Source organism: Chanodichthys erythropterus, chromosome 9 (genome assembly GCF_024489055.1).
Source record: "Chanodichthys erythropterus isolate Z2021 chromosome 9, ASM2448905v1, whole genome shotgun sequence".
Classification (NCBI taxonomy): Eukaryota; Metazoa; Chordata; class Actinopteri; order Cypriniformes; family Xenocyprididae; genus Chanodichthys; species Chanodichthys erythropterus.
The window spans coordinates 30374706-30395509 of NC_090229.1; the positions used below are offsets into that span (position 1 = coordinate 30374706).

Here is a 20804-nt window from a genome sequence, read left to right on the forward strand (position 1 = left end):
ATGGGTTCAAGTGTACTACAATTGGTAACTAAATACATTTTTTAAATACAGAGATAGTATGTTAAAACACATTTTAATTTATATTCATGGTGTCTCAAAATAGCACAGTTGAGTACACTTAGATGTTCTTAAGATTATCCTAAGAAGTACTAAAGAAGAATGTTTAGTATATTAGGTACAGAATTAGTGCACAAAAATAGAGCATTTAAGTACATTATGGAAGTGTACTGTAGTGAAATAAAGTGTATTTTAGTGCACTTTTTTTTTCACCTGGGTATTGCTAACTACCTTCAGGTCTTAATTAATGTAAAAACATACATTTTTGAAAGACTTACATCTGGCATCCCAATAATCATCATCTTCAGCTGGACGGCCAGCAATCACAGAGGTTGTAGGTGTGGGCTCATCCACCTTCCAATAGTCATCATCTTCAAGTAAGTTAAAGGAAATGTTGATCAAAATGAACAAAGTGGTGTTTATTTACACAGACATGAGTGATATTATGCTCACATGAGTCAGGATAAGGTTGGGAATACTCATCCGTGTCAGGAGGAAAATCTGTTGGGAAATCTGTGGTCTTCTCTGTCTGAGGGTTTGTAGGTTTTGCCGCTGTTGTTGTCTCTGCAGGAAATTCTATGGATACCAAACAGTCTTGGTGAGTGCAATTTATTTCCAGCCGTATTCCAGATCAAGGAATAAAATCTTTCAACTTGATCTTATTCCAGACACAGCAGGTTCTCTAAGGTTGTTTAACAATGATATATGCTACTGCACAGTAGCGGCTCCTGACCATAAATTTAGGTAGGGCAGATTCTGGGTCTTAGCGCTACTTTATGATAAAAACTTTGTGAGCATTAAATTTTAATCACTGAACACAAGCAGACACTTTTGGCAGAGGTCTAACATCCTTCAGTTATTCAGCCTGAGGGTGGTCTAATGTTGATTGACAGGATTTACGTACACATGACACACACATAGAATGCTATATTAGTATTGCCTTAATTATATAAATGCTATTCACATCATCACATTTAAACTTTCATTAATTTGATATGAAAAACAGACATGCCAACTAGATACTGACCTGATGCAGGCTAATATACACATAGCTGAAGCGGACCGATATCCTCTTGGTCTGGAGCAAGGTTTAAGGCAACATGAATATCAGTGGGACAGTCTAAAATCTGCCCCATGGCTCTCAATTAGAGCGCGCTGCAATTCAATTTTTCACCACAGATTTACATTGGAAAATTGTGAGGCACTGTAGATCTGGGGAGGGCTCAGGCACCCACTGCCCCGTTTAATATCATAATACAAGCCTGCCAAAACCATACATTAAATTTTAATATATCAAGCTCACTTTACAGATTAAAATAGTCTGGAAAATCTGAAAATATTTGTTACAGAATGCTGAACACATTTACAATTTATTATTGATGCAGTTTATATAAAGGTGTATGTTCGGGATAAATATTTTGGTGGGGTTCTGCCCCACCTGCCCTTACAGATGAGCCATGGCTGCTTCTGTAGAAGCCACAAGTCACTTTTTTTATTTAATTTTTTGTAAATCACATTTCATAGCGAATTTTTGGGTGAAGAACTACATTACCCATACTTTCTAAAGAGAGATCCACCAATCAGAGAAATCCACCAACCAATCATCACATAAATTGTGACAAAAGAGCTCATCAGCAACCAACCACTCCTGTGAATCATTGCGAATGAGTCACACAATATTTTGCAATAAACTTATTCAATAGTTTTATATTGCATAGTTAATTTGTTAATTTGTTTATTTGATTACATCATATGAAATGCTTCATGGGATGGGTAGTTAATTCATTTGTAAAAGAATTTAAGTACTTAAGTCTGATACTTTTGTCTTTGACTTAGATTTTCATATACCATTTTGCTTCAGATCAAATGTGTAATGTTGTAATTCATCTCTGAGCTGGTTGGTTTGGTTGAAGAATCTTCATAAAGAATGTGTTGAAATCCCCAAGGAGAAAATTAGTGGAGAAAATACTTCTACAAAACCAAGGCAGTCAATATTCTGCTCCAGTCACACCAAAATTCACAGAATCTAATTGAGTAAGTTATTTAATAAGAAGGGTTTCTCTAACCTTCATCCCAGTACTGGTCAGGTTCAGGGTCATAAAACTCCTCATCATACTCAATGGGCACAGTGGTTGTGGGTGCCACAGTGGTGGTGGGTGCTACAGTAGTGGTAGTGGTGGTGGTAGTGGTCTCCTCCCTGTTCTTCTTGCCTTTCTTCTTCCCACCCTTCTCTCCTTTGGCTTTCTTCTCACCCTTGGGTTTCTTGGTGGGTTTAGGAACTTTGGGCTTCTTGGTGGGCTTGGGCTCTTTCTGTCGTTTTCCTCTTCCCTCCCTCTCAGTTTCTCTACGCATTCTCTTTACTTAAAGGACACAGAGAGAATGAAAGGGAAGGAACCAACTTGGCAAATGTAACAATCTTGAATTTTGGAGCAAGTGAGAAGACTGTAGTTTATAGCTCAATCATAGACCATAGCCACACATGTAAAAGCTAGTTGAAGGTTACTTTGTGGTTAGTCTCAGACTGTCGGATGCATATTGGACACAAAACTGTAATTTTCTGAAAACATCAAGCTAATCTGATTGGCTACATTTATGCAATTTCCATTCCAGGGTTTACAGTTCATGTTTACAAAGTACTGTTTTGCTACAATAGGCTCTCTTGGTTGTCATATGCGGGTCATTTGGTCTGTCTGTGTAGCCTGCTCTTGTCTAGAATAAGTTGGGAAATGGATCATACTTTATACCAATAGTCAATAGTTTCTGCAAGACTTTTTTTTATGTAAAAAAACAAAAACAAACAAAAAACTGTTCAGTTCCATTAGTCAATTCACTTGTATTACTTCATCATACTTTGCTTAAAAGTAAAAAAAAAAAAAAAAAAAAAGTCACAAATATATTATAGTCTTAATTGGAAGCAATAATTTACAAGAGAAAAGTCAATAACAGCCATGTCTTTAAGACCATGGAATGAGGCTTTATCTGAAGTGTACCATCATTCACTTGGGTTTTCACAGCGAAGCCAGAGAAGAACCATTTTAGGAACCCCAAAGAACTTTTCAATGAACAGCTCTTAAAAGAACCAGTTTTTCTTAATGTGAAGAATTAAAAAAAAATGTATATTAAAAACCACTTTAGGAACCTTTTGTGCAATTGAAATGTTCCATGCAAGTGAAAGTTCTTTATGGAAGAAAAAACTTTATTTTTAGGAATGTATACATATTTCCCTGCTAAAAAAAAAAAAAAAAAAAAAAAAAAAGTAACATTATCATCCAAGAAAACAGAGTCTGTCATGATCAATAAGCTGCTTGTTCAAATGAAAAAGCACACTTCAAGAAGCTTGGGGAAAACAATCAGCCAATTCTGGCTTTTCTAAAAGTCTAGTTTTCTGCACTGCAACACTGACTCCCTCAGTCAACCTACGTTTCTTGGACACTTGTAACAGGAACGTACAAAGAGAAAGGAATGCATCGGTCTAACAGGATGTCTGGCTACACTTTGATAATTCCCTCCAAATTTCCAACACATTGTTCTGGATGACTGACTAATTCAAGCATGATTCAAACAGCCCTTCTAGTAACTTCTGCCCCAGATCTGGAAACAGGAAAAAGATTCTCTAAAAATACTATAAATATTAAAGGGACTTAATAACATACACAGTAAAAATCTTCGATCAAGGTCTGTTTGACTATATTCTACTTCTATATGAGACTGTCCTCCAAAAAAAAAAAAAAAAAAAAACGTCCCCTATAGGTCATTTTCAAGCACCTTATTACGACCTATAATTACGTTTTAAAGTCATGCACCCTCTAGCTGGTGTAAAAATAATGACAGTGTCGTGTTACGTCTGGCGTCAGGAAATGACATATGACAAACGCTCCTATGGGTCGTATTTCAGGGAAGTGACAAACGACCTATATAGGCGTATTGGTCGGAGATCATGTTGTTCTATATAGTTGGATTATTCTACTTTAAAAACTATTTATACTGTTTATAAACAATGCATAAATGTCCCTAATATTTGAACGTCCATCAGAAAATGAATCTATCAGAAACATTCTCTGTGTGAGAATCATTTTGCATGTTCAGGTTTGCTCACACTGGGTTAAGCTGACATTGAAGCGTGGGTTTTGAGAAAGAGTGTGTATTTAAAGATAGCAAAATGGTGGAAGTGAACAAAATGCTAATACCTTAAAACATTTAAGATTGAACACATTTTAACCATTTGAAATACTAAATATATATTCAAACAGTCACAACCTTGAGTGTTTCAGTATTTTACCATGTACTGACAAAACACTAATCCAAGAATGTTAAATAAATCAAAAATGGACTTCTGCCATAATATTTGTGATAATATTGACTGATAATATTAAGGTAAATACTTACAAATGATGTCCAGCTTGAATGTGGCTTGTGATTCTGTGTCTCCGTTTCTGGCCACACATTTGTATATCCCAGCATTGTTCAAATTGGCATTGAGAACAATGAGAGAGGACAAGGAATTGCCATGATTGCACACCTTGAGATTGTCGTGTTTTTTTAGAATCTTCTCACCATTAGGAGAAAACCAGTGAATCTCCTCTGCTTTCCCAACAACTAGGAACAAACAGAAAAATTACTGATTTGGTACATTAACTTTAGCATCTGATTTAGTTCAACAACAAATGCATATCCAGCTACTGGCTTAAGTTTTTTTTATTATTTATTAAATACTCTTGCACTATATTCCAAGCCATATGATATGCTTTGTGTGAAGAACAGACCGAAATTTATGTCAATGAAATTTAACCTCGAATGCAGCATTTTTTAATGGATTTGATTTTTGTTGCCCCATTGAGAAATGTATTGGCTAGTTAATTTAGTGAATGGTGACTTGTATTTGACGTCTGTACATCACATAAAGCTATCATAGGACTCCAAAAGACTTGTTGCTCATATAGACCACTTTCATGATACTTTTTTTTGTCATTTTGTAATTTGACAGACCCGCTCCCCTTTCAATTTCATTGTCATGAAAACAGTAGCCACAATATTCTGCAAAAATTCATTTTGTGTTATCCACAGAAATAAAGTCATACGAGTTTGGAATGACACAAGGGTGAGTAAATGATGACAAAACTATTGTTTAATGGTTAAACTGGCCTCTCACCTTTGCACAGCAATCGTTTGTACTGTCCAACTTCAATCTTTGCATTGGGTGGGATTATCTTCACTTGTGGAACATCTACAGAAACATAACAAATTATTCTTGGCTCTTGATTTCCACATTGTCAACTCATCTTTAATTGAAATTACACTCTAACACACACACCCACACACACACACACAAACTGTCCAGTTTTAGAGTTCATAGCCTCAAATGTTGACACAGACGCTTTGGGCCTTGAAATTTATCCTGTACTGTCTCCCAAGGGGAGTTTCACCCCTGCTGGGAAAGATTTAAGCAACATTCTTGCCTGTTGCTGTGAAGTCATTACCCACACAGAGCTAGTCAACGCCAGTCCTCGGGAGTCTGAGTAATCTGGCAAAGGTTTACCTAGCTGTCGATAAACACTAGCTTCCAATGAATGGGGTTTCAAAACAGCCTTTTTTCACCATTTTTATTGCCAGAGAGAACACACAAATTATTACGAGAAAAACAAGAACAGGATTTTTCAGTTAGAGTCAAACTCATATTGTCAACGTGAACACTGTGGCAACAAAGCATATGCACTAACCAGTATGCGCTACAGTTTAGACCGAAACAGGACAAATGACAGCTGTTGATAGCTTCTTTGAAGATTCTTTTTAAACTTCCAAAAATTCCAAAAAGAAATTTCCAAAAATATTACTAGTGCTTTTCCAAGTGTTTCATGAAGAACAGTTTGACCTTACAAAAAAGAACTGCAGTATAATTAGGCACAACCATAGATTTGCAGTATAATGAAGTATAATCACAGTACAACTGCAGTACATTGAAGTTCAACAGCAGTAAAACTGCAGTTGTATTGCAGCTATACTGCAAAATTTTTCTATATTTCAGTTTTCTATATGTAAAAACTGCAGTAATCTTGCTCATACAACTTCAGATTGGATCCAAAAGATCAAATTTTACAGATTGTATCAAGTATTATTTTACCCTTTTCAGTCTGACAGAGTAAGAGTGCTGAATCATCTAACAGACAGGAGCACCAGGGTAAAGCCTGGGCTGGTGTGCAGGTGTGTTTACCAGAGCATCTTCAGAATGAAGAACCACAGCTGGGCCAAAACTGAGCCAAAAAGCCAAAAGTCTTAAAGTCAATGTGAAACCCTGTTCAAAACTCATTTTACTTGGTTAATGTGACATATATACAAATAAACAGGATTCAACTAATAAAAATGAAGGGCAGCACTTGATTTTGTTCACTTGTAATTGATTGGTTTGTGAAACATTGCCATTACAAACCAAGCCTGCTCTAATAATGCCTAGCTATTATTTTTAAGTAAATGCAATCATTATGGATTTCATGTTGACTTTAAGGCCTAAAAAGCAACCAAAAGGCTCTTACACTCCCACCAAGGAAACAACCTTTATAAATATCTTGCGAGAAGCTACATAAAGAGTGACCAATAACACTACAGATATTTCTGCCAAAGACATGTATAGTAAATACATACATTCCTATTGGGTTCCACAGGGTAATTCAACCAGTTTGGGGTGGTTCCTATGTTTTTCTCATTACTCTTTGTAATTTCACTGATCAGTCTAGTTTGTAAAAGTGAGTCTGCATCCCTGCATTTAATGGAAATGCTGTGTTATTGAATACCAGAAGCCTGCCAGTAACCATATTTTCCAAACCTCAGCAACAGTGCTGCTATTAACTCTTAAATTAACTCCTTAATCTGAGTTGCAAGAATAATGAAGCCATCACATTCTTTTGAAACACAAGGATGAAAGTCTGTCTTCAATGAGTACAGCGCTAGTATTTCATCTTCTCCATTAATCACATCATGTCAGGTAAATATTAATTTATACTGGCGTATAAAACTGGCGTTTTTCTTTCTCAGTGAATTCTCTTCTTAGACAAGGCTTCTCCAAGCGCAGGTGCAAGTATTGCTGTTGTCACCAAGAGCTTTGCTCACATAAATGCAAAAACTCCAAGAAGAATCCTTGTCTTTTGTAAAGTATCACTCAAAAATGTGCTGCAAACTATGTGCAAAATACAACCTGTCAAAGTAAATGCAGTGTGCTGTTGAAAAACTGAATACTAATTTGCAAGTGCTTTTTTTCCAAATCACAGAAAATTTGTACTTGGTTAAAGGTGACATCACATTTAACCCTTATGTTCTGTTGAGACCCCGGAGATCAACCTGATAGCTTTTATAGAACATAAAGGTTAAAAAGAAGTATTTTGTCATTTGTACCTGCTCCAGATGTTGCCTTTCCGTCCTCCACATGTTGCTCTGGAGCTGTGTGGCTGATCTCTGATTTGCAGTGTTCTGTCAATCCATTTACAGTCCAGAAGTAAACCAGCAGGGATAGATAGAGAACAGATAGTGCCGCCTGGTCCCTCAATCCCGGCATGGTGCCTTATTCACTGCTGCAAACAGAAGAAGTGATCCACAGACAGCTTTTAGCAGGAGATAGTGAGTGTGGGAGAGGGAGAAAGAGAATGTGTGAGAGTGAGACAGAGGGGTGGAAGGCAAAGGGGAGGGTGGTAGAGACACATGAGGAGCTACAGAGGAGTGTAATAACAGACTTAAAGAGAGGGGGTAGGAGAAAGAAAGAAAGAAAGAAAGAAAGAAAGAAAGAAAGAAAGAAAGAAAGAAAGAAAGAAAGAAAGAAAGAAAGAAAGAAAGAAAGAAAGAAAGAAAGAAAGAAAGAAAGAAAGAAAGAAAGAAAGAAAGAAAGAAAGAAAGTTTTAATGTATAGATCACTGAAGCTTTATCCCTCAAGAACCATATATGGAGAAAAATGGTTGGTGATATATAGAGGGCTTTTTGTTGAATCAAAGTACTGCAAAGAACCATTTAAGCTTTTTTTCTGAGGGTGTATTTCTGTAGTTTTACTAGGTGATGACAAATTTATGCAGTCGTTTGTATAGAGTAGAGTTGATAAGGAAAAATTAAGAGATCCAATAGGTGTGGCAAGATCCAAATGCGATATATAGACATTTAAAGCCAAGTAGCAGTCAGAGTCTGGAATTACACAGGATTATGGCATGTAATATTTATATTCAGTGCTGGGTTTGATGTTGTTAAAGAATTAAAGTGATCAATCGATTAGACATTTAGATTGAATGATTTGTCAGAGCTGTAGCCATGTTGGAAATGCTTTGACAAAATGGAACAGCTGCGCTTTAGTTGACCTGCTTGAGTTCAAGTACCAACAAGGTCCTGTCCTGACCCTGTTCACCTCACTTCTTTCCAATGCTTCTCTCTTTATATATAAACGCTGCATTCTAAGCAGGGACAGAAGAAAGTATTTTAACATAAATAAAAAATACACACAGCACGGTTAAAACATGGTTTTGAGTAGGTGTCATTCAACACACTTTCAAAATCATAATAAAGGGGTAAATTGTTTCAGGCTTGGGTCCACTTTCTTTGTATTAACCTTCAGCTGGAAGTCCAATGAAAGCTCAGAAGAGAGAGGAAAGAGGGACATAGAGTATCTGATAGTATAAGCTGGGGGAGGGGAAGGATGAGGAGGAATGAGAGAGAATGAGAAAAAAGTCTGAATTAATTGGAAGTGGATTCAGAAAAACTGGACACCAGTGTGTCCAGAGAATTATTGTAATATCATGATCTGGGGATCGTGAAGTTGAGCAGTTAGTAATAATCGATTTCTTATGGATTTAAGGCATAGACTTACACTTGGCATCAAATAACAGAGGAATAAGATTTTTTTTGTTTTTGTTTTTAAATATTATTTAAATTTTGTTGACCCATTTTTCCAGTTTGGCTATTGTCAATGCACCAAATGCTCCAACAAAACATCATAAAAATGCTCTAGCTATAATGAATCCTTTACCTTCAGCTTTTACTTATTTAGGAGAAGACTTGTAAAGTAAAGTAACGCATTACTTTTAAATGTACAAGAAAATATCTGAGCTACTTTTTCAAATAAGTAACACAAGTTACTTTGCTTCCTCATTTATTGACTGACAGATCTCCTGTCCCCATGTTGAGAGCCATCGGAAGTGCCGAGGCATTGTGTGCGCTGTGTGAACATGATGGTTATATACTGTAGTTCTAGACTAAATGTGAGCATGCACATAAACAGATTCAGTATTCCTCAAAATGAATAAAACAGTGAAATGCAAACAAAATATTATGCAAACTTGCAATAAATACGATAAATTCACAAATATACTTTATGTATTTAATCTCACTTTATTAACCAATGTTTTTGATCCAATTCAACCATACTAATAAGCAAAAATGACTTTAGATTTACATCGCATTTATGTTTCATTTTTTTTATTTTTTATTGCTGAAGTAAGTCTTGAACTTTCTTCTCCTGCTTCCTATTCTTCTGCAATCTAGAATGGCAGCACAGCTGAACGATTTGTTTGAGCTGCGCCCTCTACTGTAAAGGCATGAATTTGCACATCCTTCAGCCTGAGGCTTATTCATTTCACTTTTTGGTTTGAATGGGCCTTTAAATTTGCCAGAAATATAACTTTTTTTTTTTTCCAAAAAAGTATGCAAAAGTAACATAAAGCATCACTTTCCATAACAAGTAACTATGCAATTAGTTACTTTTTTTAGGAAATAAACCAATATTGAATGCATTACTTTTAAAAGTAACTTTCCCTGACACTGTTTATTTTATACTTGTTATTTAGACATTTTAAATGAAGGTGACTTCAAATGTGATGTGATTTATCTCTCTGCTGGTTGGTTGGAATATGGATAGACAAATGAGATCTAAGCAGTATGGCCAAAACTTAATGTGGTATGGGGATTTAATTTTCATCATAATGTGGAAAACATTGTGTGCATTCCATAGAATAAAGAAAGTCATTCCATTTTCAAATGACGCTTGCATGAGTACATTTTTTTCCCTTTTCTTTTTTGGTTGAACTAACCCTTTAAGCAATATGCTACCAGCTCCACCATATAGTATTGTTAGGTTATTCCTCAGCACCCCAAATATTCTCAGCCCCTTTAGTCAGGAATGCACAGCCACGGGAAGAAACAGACACGGAAGCTACTTCAGAGGTTTACTGTTCAGCTAAGGTATATATTCTCAATGGCAAGGATACATTGCCATATATAAGTCATGAGCTAAGAAGTAAGGAATGTCCAAGGATGTAAGGTACCAAGGACAGGGACAGATACAAGGGACATCACCAGGCACTGATGTCTTCAGCACAGATAAGGAGCAAGGAGATATGCGCAATGGCATGCACAATACACACAGCCGGTACTTCTCCTCTTAACTGAGAACTGAGAGTAGGTCTCTATCCTTACAATTATGCTAAAGGTGGGTAATTTATGCAGTAGTCTAATTTTTAAATTAAAGAACTTACATTAAACTAGTTAAAAAAAACATTGAAAAAAAGTGTCACAAATCCCAATGTACAATAATTACGAACAGAGAATAGCATAACAATAAGCAAAAAATGTATTTGATAGAAAACTAATCAATGAAGTAATTTTGGAAAAATCACTATCACACATAGAATGACTCCTGTTAGAAAATTCCTTCCACCTCCTCGAATGGAATTACTGTTGGCCTTTAGTGTCACAGACTAATGTAATATACCAGTGGTGGCAAAAAAATCTGAGCAATATGGAAAAGACACCTCATATCATCCACCAACACACACATATGCAGTCTTGCTGGACCTGATCTCTTGACCCAAAAAGTAAATCTTCACTATGTCCCTTGTTTAAACTTTCACAATACATCAGTTTGTTTTCTAAGATAGATAGACAAAATGACAGCATTATTTAAAGGAACAGTTCACCAAAAAAAAAAAAAATTGTCCTTTACTCTTGCCGTTGCAAACACGTAAAACTTTGTATCTACAATGGAGTACAAAAGGAGATGTTTAGCAGAATGATTTTGGCAGCTCTTTTCAATATAGCAAAAGTGAATATTAAAGGTGGGGTAAGTAAATTTTTGAAGATGTTAGCAATAGAGAGCTAGCTTTCAAAGCATAAGATCCCATCCTTCAGAGAGTCTCCAAAGCCACACCTCCTCCAAAACACATGAAAACACCACAGAAGAGTCTGCAAAGCATAACGAGACAGTGTTAAATTACAAACCCGATTCCAAAAAAGTTGGGACACTGTACAAATTGTGAATAAAAAAGGAATGCAATAATTTACAAATCTCATAAACTTATATTTTATTCACAATGGAATATAGATAACATATCAAATGTTGAAAGTGAGACATTTTGAAATGTCCTGCCAAATATTGTCTTATTTTGGATTTCATGAGAGCTACACATTCCAAAAAAGTTGGGACAGGTAGCAATAAGAGGCCGGAAAAGTTAAATGTATATATAAGGAACAGCTGGAGGACCAATTTGCAACTTATTAGGTCAATTGGCAGCACGATTGGGTATAAAAAGAGCCTTTCAGAGTGGCAGTGTCTCTCAGAAGTCAAGATGGGCAGAGGATCACCAATTCCCCCAATGCTGTGGCGAAAAATAGTGCAGCAATATCAGAAAGGAGTTTCTCAGAGAAAAAATGCAAAGAGTTTGAAGTTATCATCATTTACAGTGCATAATATCATCCAAAGATTCAGAGAATCTGGAACAATCTCTGTGCGTAAGGGTCAAGGCCGGAAAACCATACTGGATGCCTGTGAGTGCGTGTGGCATGGGGAGCTTACACATCTGGAAAGGCACTATCAATGCTGAAAGGTATATCTGAGTTCTAGAACAACATATGCTGCCATCCAGATGTCGTCTCTTTCAGGGAAAACCTTGCATTTTCCAACATGACAATGCCAGACCACATACTGCATCAATTACAACATCATGGCTGCATAGAAGAAGGATCCGGGTACTGAAATGGCCAGCCTGCAGTCCAGATCTTTCACCCATAGAAAACATTTGCTGCATCATAAAGAGGAAGATGTGACAAAGAAGATCTAAGACATTTGAGCAGCTAGAAGCCTGTATTAGACAACAATGGGACAACATTCATATTCCTTAACTTGAGCAACTTGTCTCTTCAGTCCCCAGACGTTTGCAGACTGTTATAAAAAGAAGAGGGGATGCCACACAGTGGTAAACATGGCCTTGTCCCAACTTTTTGGAGATGTGTTGATGCCATGAAATTTAAAATCAACTTATTTTTCCCTTAAAATGATACATTTTCTCAGTTTAAACATTTGATATGTCATCTATCCAACTTTTTTGGAATCGGGTTTGTACCTCATGTCTCAAAACACATAACATTACAATAATAATGAACATAACTTAAAGAGCACTGACCTGTATCACCTGACTGCTGCAAATTAATTTTGCCGTTGCTAGTGTTGCCATTTAAATGCATAAATTTGAGTCACGAACCGCTCTGAGTATGACATCACGGTGGTTCTTGGTGACTGTCTACCTCTGCATACCATGAAACGCGCTCATGACATATGATGTCTGTGGGAACAAGGTGCATGGAGGTATGGAAATACATACACTGACAGGCCGATAGAACATTGTATCATTGCATTCGGACCGATTGGATGAACATTTTATGGTCCTATGCCTTCCACAGATGATATATATATATAAATACATTTAGACCACTTAACTTTTTGATTGCTATCAGGATGTGAAAAGACTTTCAACTAGCATTACAAAAAATGTTTCTGGAACAAATTGCCTACCCTGCCTTTAAGCTCACAAAATGAACAGACAGATAAATAGAATGAGCAACAGATAAATATTGAATAAGAGATATACAGAACGCATTACAAATTGTTTGTTGAATGACAGACACTAAATGACAGAGAGACAATGCAGTATTTCAACTGAAACGCACCTCTTGTATATTTTGTGAGCAGTCCAGACCACAAAAAGTTCCTATTAAAAGGAGAGCTGTATATTTGTGTTTGTGTGTACATATATGTCTTTGAATTGTGCTAAATGAAAACACAAATTAACTGTCTGACTGACCACAAAATGATCTGGGATGTTCCAGGTCTGCAGACCCTAGCGAAGATTGTGAAGAGTGAAGAGGAAAAAAGACTTTGAGGGCTTTGTAAGGCAAGGAAGGGGAGTCTGGTATAAAAGTACTGAAAGTAGGAAAATCATGCATTAAGGAGGGGGAGGGAAAGAACCAGAAAATACAGCTGAGAGAGCAGAGTGAGATGCAGAGAGAGAGAGAGAGAGAGAGGTTATGAAACACAGTGAGACGGAGGAGGGGGATATCAGCCAGAAGGCTCCCAAGATTCAGATGGGGAGCAGGTTGAAATAATGTCTCATCACACACAATCTGCATTATTATTCAACTAGCACAAAGCTTTTGTTAAATATGCACACTATAAAAAGCTAGATTTTTCTGAAAGAAACACTTTCATCTCAGTCATGGAAAGACCAGTGTGCTTCTCTGACTCACAACACTAAAATGCTGACAGAGGTTTAGCACAAACCACTGAGCTTGTGATGAAGGGGTAAGAGGGTCTGCCCCAGCTTGCGACAATGTTTAAAGCAGTAGGAAGGGGTGAGGGGAAGTGTGGCCAGCATGCTTATGTGCAAAAGATGTAGCCATCAGTCTTAAAACAGTGGGCACTGCTCAGCAATACTAAAACTAACATGCAAAAGATCTGGGACAGAGAGCAGTCTGATTACATACAGATGGGTATTTGCAATACAAATTTATCTCTCCCTTTCTGTTGCTTTTTGTATCGTAACCCTTGGTACAGTCAATGTTGAGTTGAACAACTTAAGAACAGAACTATCACACAAAATGACAGCATTATTTAAAGGGACAGGTCACCCAAAAATTCAAATTCTATCATTTACTCACCCTCATGTCATTGCAAACCTGTACAGCTTTGTTTCTTCAGTGGTGCATTAAGGCGATGTGTAGCAGAATGTCCTGGCAGCTACCTTTGTGTGAGAAAAAAACATTAACTTTTTTTCTTCACCTTATATCTTAAATCTCACAGGTTCAATGCTAATACAGGTGAAATTATGTCAAATCTGGCATCATGCACTGTGACATGCCTTATTTGAATGTACACCTTATTTGAATGTATAAAAAAAGAACCGCTAGGACATTCTGTTAAATAACACCTAATTCAGACCTGTTCTATTATCGAAATTAGTATCTGTGTGCATACTGTATATTATTCTGTCAATATTTACCGTTTAAGAACACCAAGTTGTGTCTCCTCCATTAATTTTCCTTCTTTTATTGTTCACGTCGATGTGGTGCAGACTCCCAATCGAACCTGCTGACTTTCTCCTTTTTTAATTTTCTTGGATTACTAGTTAAAATGGTGAATTATGTTTTTAAAAATTATGATGTAAACCTTTTATTATAGAGAAGTGAAAGCTTTCCTTCTAAGTAGTAGAATGGAGACAAATACAACTCTGCTGTTCTCTGTTCCAAGCATGCGACTAAGCACACACTCTTTGGCCATCATTTGTGTCCTTCATCCAGACAGGATGTCATCTGGCATAAGCATTTCCAGCAGAGAGCGGCTCTTCAGCCTAGCCATATTCAGATATCAGCCAGGTCTGTTCTGGAACTAAAGGAGATCTAATAAATCAATCAATAAATGAATAAATGTTGAGGATAAAACAACTATTTATTGGATAATTTGTTTTTGTTCTTGCCTCTTAGGATGCAATCCTGCCTTTTTCTTTGGCTCTCAACAAAGCAGGCCAGATGTTTCTCCTCCTTGATTCAGATATTCCTGGAAGAATCACCGACCTCTCTAAATTGAGTCCTGTGAAAGCAGTCTGAATCTGTTACCCTGACTCAGGGACAGAGGGACAGCATCAGATCCACAGCAGGTTTGCATTTGATGTTCTGATGTGTCAGCCAGGGAAATGCAGGCCAAAATCCTCAGACTAGCTGTGTATATAGGTCATTGTATGCAGGAAAAACAGTCCTAATGAATACAAATGAATTTCTGGATTACAATACTAAGGAGAAAAGCACTTTGAAATGGTGTATTTAAAGAAAAATAAAAATAATATACAAGTTCCAAAGTACTAAAGGCATGAGAAAATTTAAAACACTTTACAAGGTTCACTTTGTTAATTATTAGTTAATGAATTAGATATAATGATCAATGCTTTTTATAAAACTTAATCTACAGGAATTGTAATTTTTCAATAATGTTGTTTAATGTACATTATAATTAATTAATGTTCATTATAAATAATTAAAAATAATAATTCATGTTCATTTAACAAACGTCAATGTATACAAATTGCAATTTCCTGTAGAGTTATGCAGCGCAGATTACATGTGGGTCTTCATAAAGCAACAAAGATAAAAGTAATTCCTGATGGATACCACAGTTGTTATTCATTAATAGATTAGAAAACATTCAATGCAGGAAAGCACATGCTATTCAGACTGCATGAGCCATTACTGTCGACTGACCCCTAATGGTTAGTCCACACAATTACAATGCAAGAACAATATGATGATAAGGACATTTTCCATTTGGTTAAAAAAAGCACATGTAAGAACTGCAATGTAACACAATTTAACATTATTTTTTAAAGTTGCATTTATTTATTACTCTTCATACGATACATCACTGTACCACCGCATATATTCTGAAATATATTTTCATTATAAAATAGGGATTCTACAATCAAGGTTCAGATATAATAAAATGCTCTGAAGGATCATAACAGACAATAATGATGCATTTTTAAATGAAGTGCAGGATATTTTGGACTGTAATTTGATTCAGGGCAACTTAATGAATCAAATTGGACATTTGGGTTTGTATCTTCTCAAGAAATAAATGTCATCTCTGTAGGCCAGATAGATGGAGTATTGTGGAATGCTTTCTTCTAAAACACACAAAATCATAACGGAGAGATTCTAACATTTAGGATGGCAAGGTTTCTCATTAAAAGAGCTTGACCCCCAAACCAGCTTCAAACCCACAAATGTTCCTTTTGGTCCAAACAAATATTGTTACATTGTGCCATAGTAGAGTGAATCGTTTTTGACATTGTAACGCTGCAAAAAACCATTCACAAAAGCACAGTAAATACCAAAGGCCACAAAATCTTCTGATTTGTTTTGACGTCAAACCATTAAGATTGTTAAAAACATCCTCCAGAGAAGGTTCGGTTGCGTTTCAGCGTGTAAGACTACAGTTTTCACAAACATGGGCTATAGAAATATATACTGTATAAGTCAATATTTTGCAGTGCTGCATTAGTGTACATACATATACATACAGTACATTCCCAAGCTAGGTAGATTACTGCAAGAGACACCACACCATTTTGTGCTACGACATGGGATCATGGCTGTCCTCAATAAAATGTCTGCCCAGAAGAGATTTGTCTGAAGCCTGAGGTATGCATAATATGCCCCGGTAACAATCATAATGTTACAATCATACAACTTTGTTTATATATATATATATATCACATACAGACCACCCTCTCCTTTAAAAAAATAAAAATAAAAAAAAATAAACAGCAAAACAACCACTAAACAACTAATTGTGCACACATATACAAGAAAAGGTGCCGAACCAGGCTCATATCATGATCAGGATGATTGCTTGAATTGTAGGTTTGATTGTTCATGAGAAGTTTTGAGCTACTCTAGTATGCAAGATAGAAACACACTTTTGAGGAGTTGCACCATTTAGTAACTGCACATGACAGCTTGAAATATCCTACAACAGAAGGAAATGCAAATGTGCTTTCCAGCGTTTTTTAGGCAGTACTCTCACTTGACAACATTTGTGTCTCCTCTCAACCGTTTGACACTGAAATTAGCCGACATACTATCACGCAACATCATAAAATTCACTCTTGCTTTCAGCAGGTCAGTGTGGAAAACAGATCACTGGGTATGAAACACATTAATGCTTGCCATGGAGTTTACAACAGCACTGAACTGCACTGAATTCACTCGGATATATAGGATTATGAAAGTGTTGAACCGGCTTATCTAAATTAATACAAACCAGCCAAACTATTAAATAACCCAGGAAAGGGTGATTTGCCTTTGTATATAAACATTCTTTTTCCCCATCATGCTTTGCTCTTATTCAAGTTTATAAAATACTACTCTGCTTTATATAAAATTAAACTGGCTAAAGTGACAGGACTTCTAATATACATCCACTGAGTATTTATATTCATGTGTCGTTTAAGAAAAAACTACAAAAGAATAAAACAAGAGCGTAAAATTAAACCTGAAACATACAGAACGCACTGTACTCATATCGTACAACAACACTTTGGACTAGGTAACTTAGACAAACATATGCAACCATACCGAGTTAGATTTAACAAGCTTTTTTTAACAAGGAATTTAAAACAACGATTCCTGGATGCTACATCTCTAGCGCTACCTGACATGCTAACAAGACGAGAGTGCAGGATAGGGTTGCAAAGGGAGGAAAGACTTTCCCCATCAAGTTTTTTTCCAAAATGTACAGTACATCACTGTCAATTTACATGACTGTTGCAACCCTCACATCTTTAATGGACCTGGACTAAGGAGAACAAGACGCAAATGACAAAAATACATCAAATTCTCAACTATTTTCTGCACTAACCTGATGTGGCTCAACAGTAAATAAGGTATTCTACTTTTTTTTGTGTTTAAATCTCACGGTGTACTTGACTACACTATCAACAGGTCTCACATGTCTATTTGAATGCTGTATGTTAGGTGCAAGAAGTAGTGATATTGAAGTTTTCGACACGTCTCATGCAACTCTGAAGGAAATAATCATTAGGTTACTTATAACATACAGCTTAAATGACCTGCAGCTTCCTGGCTAACGTTTTTTAAACCAGACACAATTATCCCTAATAAGCCTTGTTTACACACTTTCACTGCTAAAAGTGCTTCCTGGAGCTGTAACGATCTAATCACTGTCCAACAGTTTAAAAATAAACCATCTATTCTCTCAGGACAAGCTAGTAGACAGCTTGAGAAAGCTGTACCGCATAAGAAATGTCATAACAAGTAACCGATAACAATTTTTTTAGGATTATTTCTGGCATAAGGATCAACAACATATTTGGGGCTCGTCTGGGATACTAGAAATGACCCAGCACCCAGCAAGTTTTTCGCCATGGGATCATCCTCATTCTCGTCCACAACATGTCCAAAGTCACGTTATGACTACTTAAAATTGGAATGTACCTGCTGTAATTAGAGAAAACATAGGCTTTTGCTTCATGCAGACAAGCACAACAACACCTCCAAATATCACATTTAACTTTGATTACTGCCCTAATTTAAGCTCAAAGCTCAAACAGAATTTAGCTGATAAGGAAAATTCTGTTAATAGTGATCAGTCTGCAAGTGTCAACATTAGCTTTGTAACAGAACTGTGAAATAGATACTCACACATTCATACATTTTGGTCTACAGATCACTAAAATGCACTTTCCCATCAAAAAGATGTCCTGACTTTACAATTTCAGGCTCTTGTTGAAGAGTTCCTGCCAACAGAAACATGTCAGTAAATTTCTGAATCATTTATCTCTCTAAAGGGACAAAAAAAACTTTGGCCTTTTGAGGCTATTTCCATCCAATGTTTTGATACATCGTTCCATTTTTCAACAGTGAAGAGTAAAGAGCCAACATCAATATAAACTCTGACAACTTTCTTGAGCATTGACTAGGTCACAGTGAACATGTTCAAATGACCATGCGGACCACAAGGCTTTCACTTGACTAGTCTCAATCAAATACATGACTAATTAGTCAGGCCTTCACACAGGAAGTCATTCTCACTCAATACCACAGTCGTGGGTAAGGTGCTGGCTTGCTTCTGCAACTGCACACCCATGAGGCCTATAAACAAAGTCTCTTTCTTCCTGACAGGTTCAAGACAACCTGCTGCCACTGAGGCAGTTAATTCTAAGATTCTCCTTTTAAACTGATAGTTGGCAACTAAATCTCCTGTTCTTTTTCAGAGAAAGCATTAAAGAGCCAATAGGTACTATAAGAGAACAGAAGACAGTAAAGAGTTTTATAGCAACTACAATTACAACATAGACTTGATTTTGAGTGTACTTGAGCAAGAAAGGACAGAAAGGAAACAAAGAAACAGAGAAAGACCAAGTTAGAGCATGAGAGATAGTCAAGACTGTACAAATCAAATGCCTCTATGTCTCTCAGATGAGTCTCGCCTCGCCCTCCATTTCAGGTGGCAGCTCACACACTCCAGTGAAATTTATCTCTTTCCCTTCCTTCCCGCCTTGACTCCCTGCTTGAGACCCACTGTCACCAGGCGAAACGTTGCTATGTGATAGTGTGTCAGGTGATGTTCGGTGTCCTGTCCCAGCACGTCGCTCCTTCAGGTAGCCCTCGAGACGTTTGAGAATTTGCTTGGGGTTCTTCTTAGCAAAAAGCTCCACTTCTGTGCATCACAGAACAGACAGAGACAAGGTCAGGCATTTTCTTTTTCTTAGTAGATAGACTCAAATGTTCAACATCCAGGCTACCGTGACCAATGGTGTTCAATCCTCTTTTCATCAGAATTTAGTCCTAGCCCTAATTAAACACACCTGAAACAGTTAATTATGGATCAGGATCCCTAAAAACTTCCAGGCAAGTGTCTTGTAGAAAAACCCAGCAGAAAAGTGGCTCTACAGAAACAGGATTGGACACTCCTGACCTAGACAATTTATGGTAAACTAAAAAAAAAAAAATATCATTGGGAATCTTGGCATTCAAATATGACCACCCACCCTTGTATCTCAGCGTCTACTGAGTATTAGGACTAGGACAATAAATCGTTGCATCACTTGATTCTGAGATTTTCTGAATGCATCATGATTCTCTCTTGAATCTATTCTGAGCTTAGTTTAACAGCAGATGTGCTCTAAGCTAGTTTTTAACCACAAGCTCAAATGCTCACGAAGAAGAGCGCTTGTCAGTTCAGCTGTGTCTGAGAATGTACTTGCACCTCAGAATGCTTTTATGTAAAGAATGTAAACAGCCCACTACAAACACCCTTGTAATTCACTTCAACCTATTTGAACTTTATGAATGATTATTTTAAAGAAGGTTTAACTCTCTGGAGTCGGGTAACGCGCCACATTGCAGCAAAACAGACTTAAAATACTCTGTCATTTTTTGTCATAGAGACATAAGTAATATATCAATTGAAACTATAGAATATCTTCTTTTATTTGTGTACACTAAGAGTAAAAACAAAATGTTGTGCTTTTTGCAAAAAAAAAAGAGATCTCTCGTCTCCCTCTGAACGAACTCCAATCTGATAGTTCTCAGAAAATGAACTGTAACTTAGAGAATACTAATGACACAAAAATGAGACTTATGTCTAAAAAAATTTGAAATGTCAGGTTTTAAATTGTGTAAGAAAACAAATATTCTCTGTTTATTTAGTCTGTATGAAAAGATACACATGTCAGACCTCTGTGATTCAGCTCATTATCCGCTAATGCGGCCACGTCCACGGAGCTAGCGCTATTCAGACGCAAATTCTGAGGCAATACATGTATACATTGTCTCAATCGTGTATTTATTGTCTTCAAAAGTGTTTTGAATAGCCATAGTTAGCGATCTCTGGAAATCTGTTAGTTCCTGGAATGTCACATGGTGTCTGTTCTTCTTTAGAT

The 20804-nt window shown here is 36.6% G+C and overlaps 2 protein-coding genes across 7 annotated transcripts in view; both read right to left on the reverse strand.

Moving 5' to 3' along the window:
* The window catches only part of aebp1b (AE binding protein 1b), a 60453-nt gene extending 46390 nt beyond the window's left edge, over window positions 1-14063 (reverse strand). The window contains exons 1-7 of one of the 4 annotated variants that reach the window (XM_067395298.1): window positions 14008-14063; window positions 7441-7616; window positions 5207-5281; window positions 4444-4653; window positions 2124-2417; window positions 511-633; window positions 336-428 (exon numbers count right to left, since the gene is read on the reverse strand). In XM_067395298.1, coding sequence (XP_067251399.1) covers window positions 336-428; window positions 511-633; window positions 2124-2417; window positions 4444-4653; window positions 5207-5281; window positions 7441-7600 — 955 coding nt within the window. In that variant the 5' untranslated portion in view covers window positions 7601-7616; window positions 14008-14063. Of the gene's footprint in view, window positions 1-335; window positions 429-510; window positions 634-2123; window positions 2418-4443; window positions 4654-5206; window positions 5282-7440; window positions 7722-12476; window positions 12496-14007 lie in introns of those variants that run through there. The other 3 variants (XM_067395299.1, XM_067395297.1, XM_067395300.1) reach the window with 3 other exon arrangements.
* A 1673-nt stretch (window positions 14064-15736) lies between these two features.
* Window positions 15737-20804, reverse strand: part of elmod3 (ELMO/CED-12 domain containing 3) — a 46233-nt gene continuing 41165 nt past the window's right edge. For all 3 annotated transcript variants that reach the window (XM_067393986.1, XM_067393987.1, XM_067393985.1), the window contains exon 13: window positions 15737-19579. In XM_067393986.1, the coding sequence (XP_067250087.1) occupies window positions 19335-19579 (245 nt within the window). In that variant the 3' untranslated portion in view covers window positions 15737-19334. The remainder of the gene's footprint in view (window positions 19580-20804) is intronic.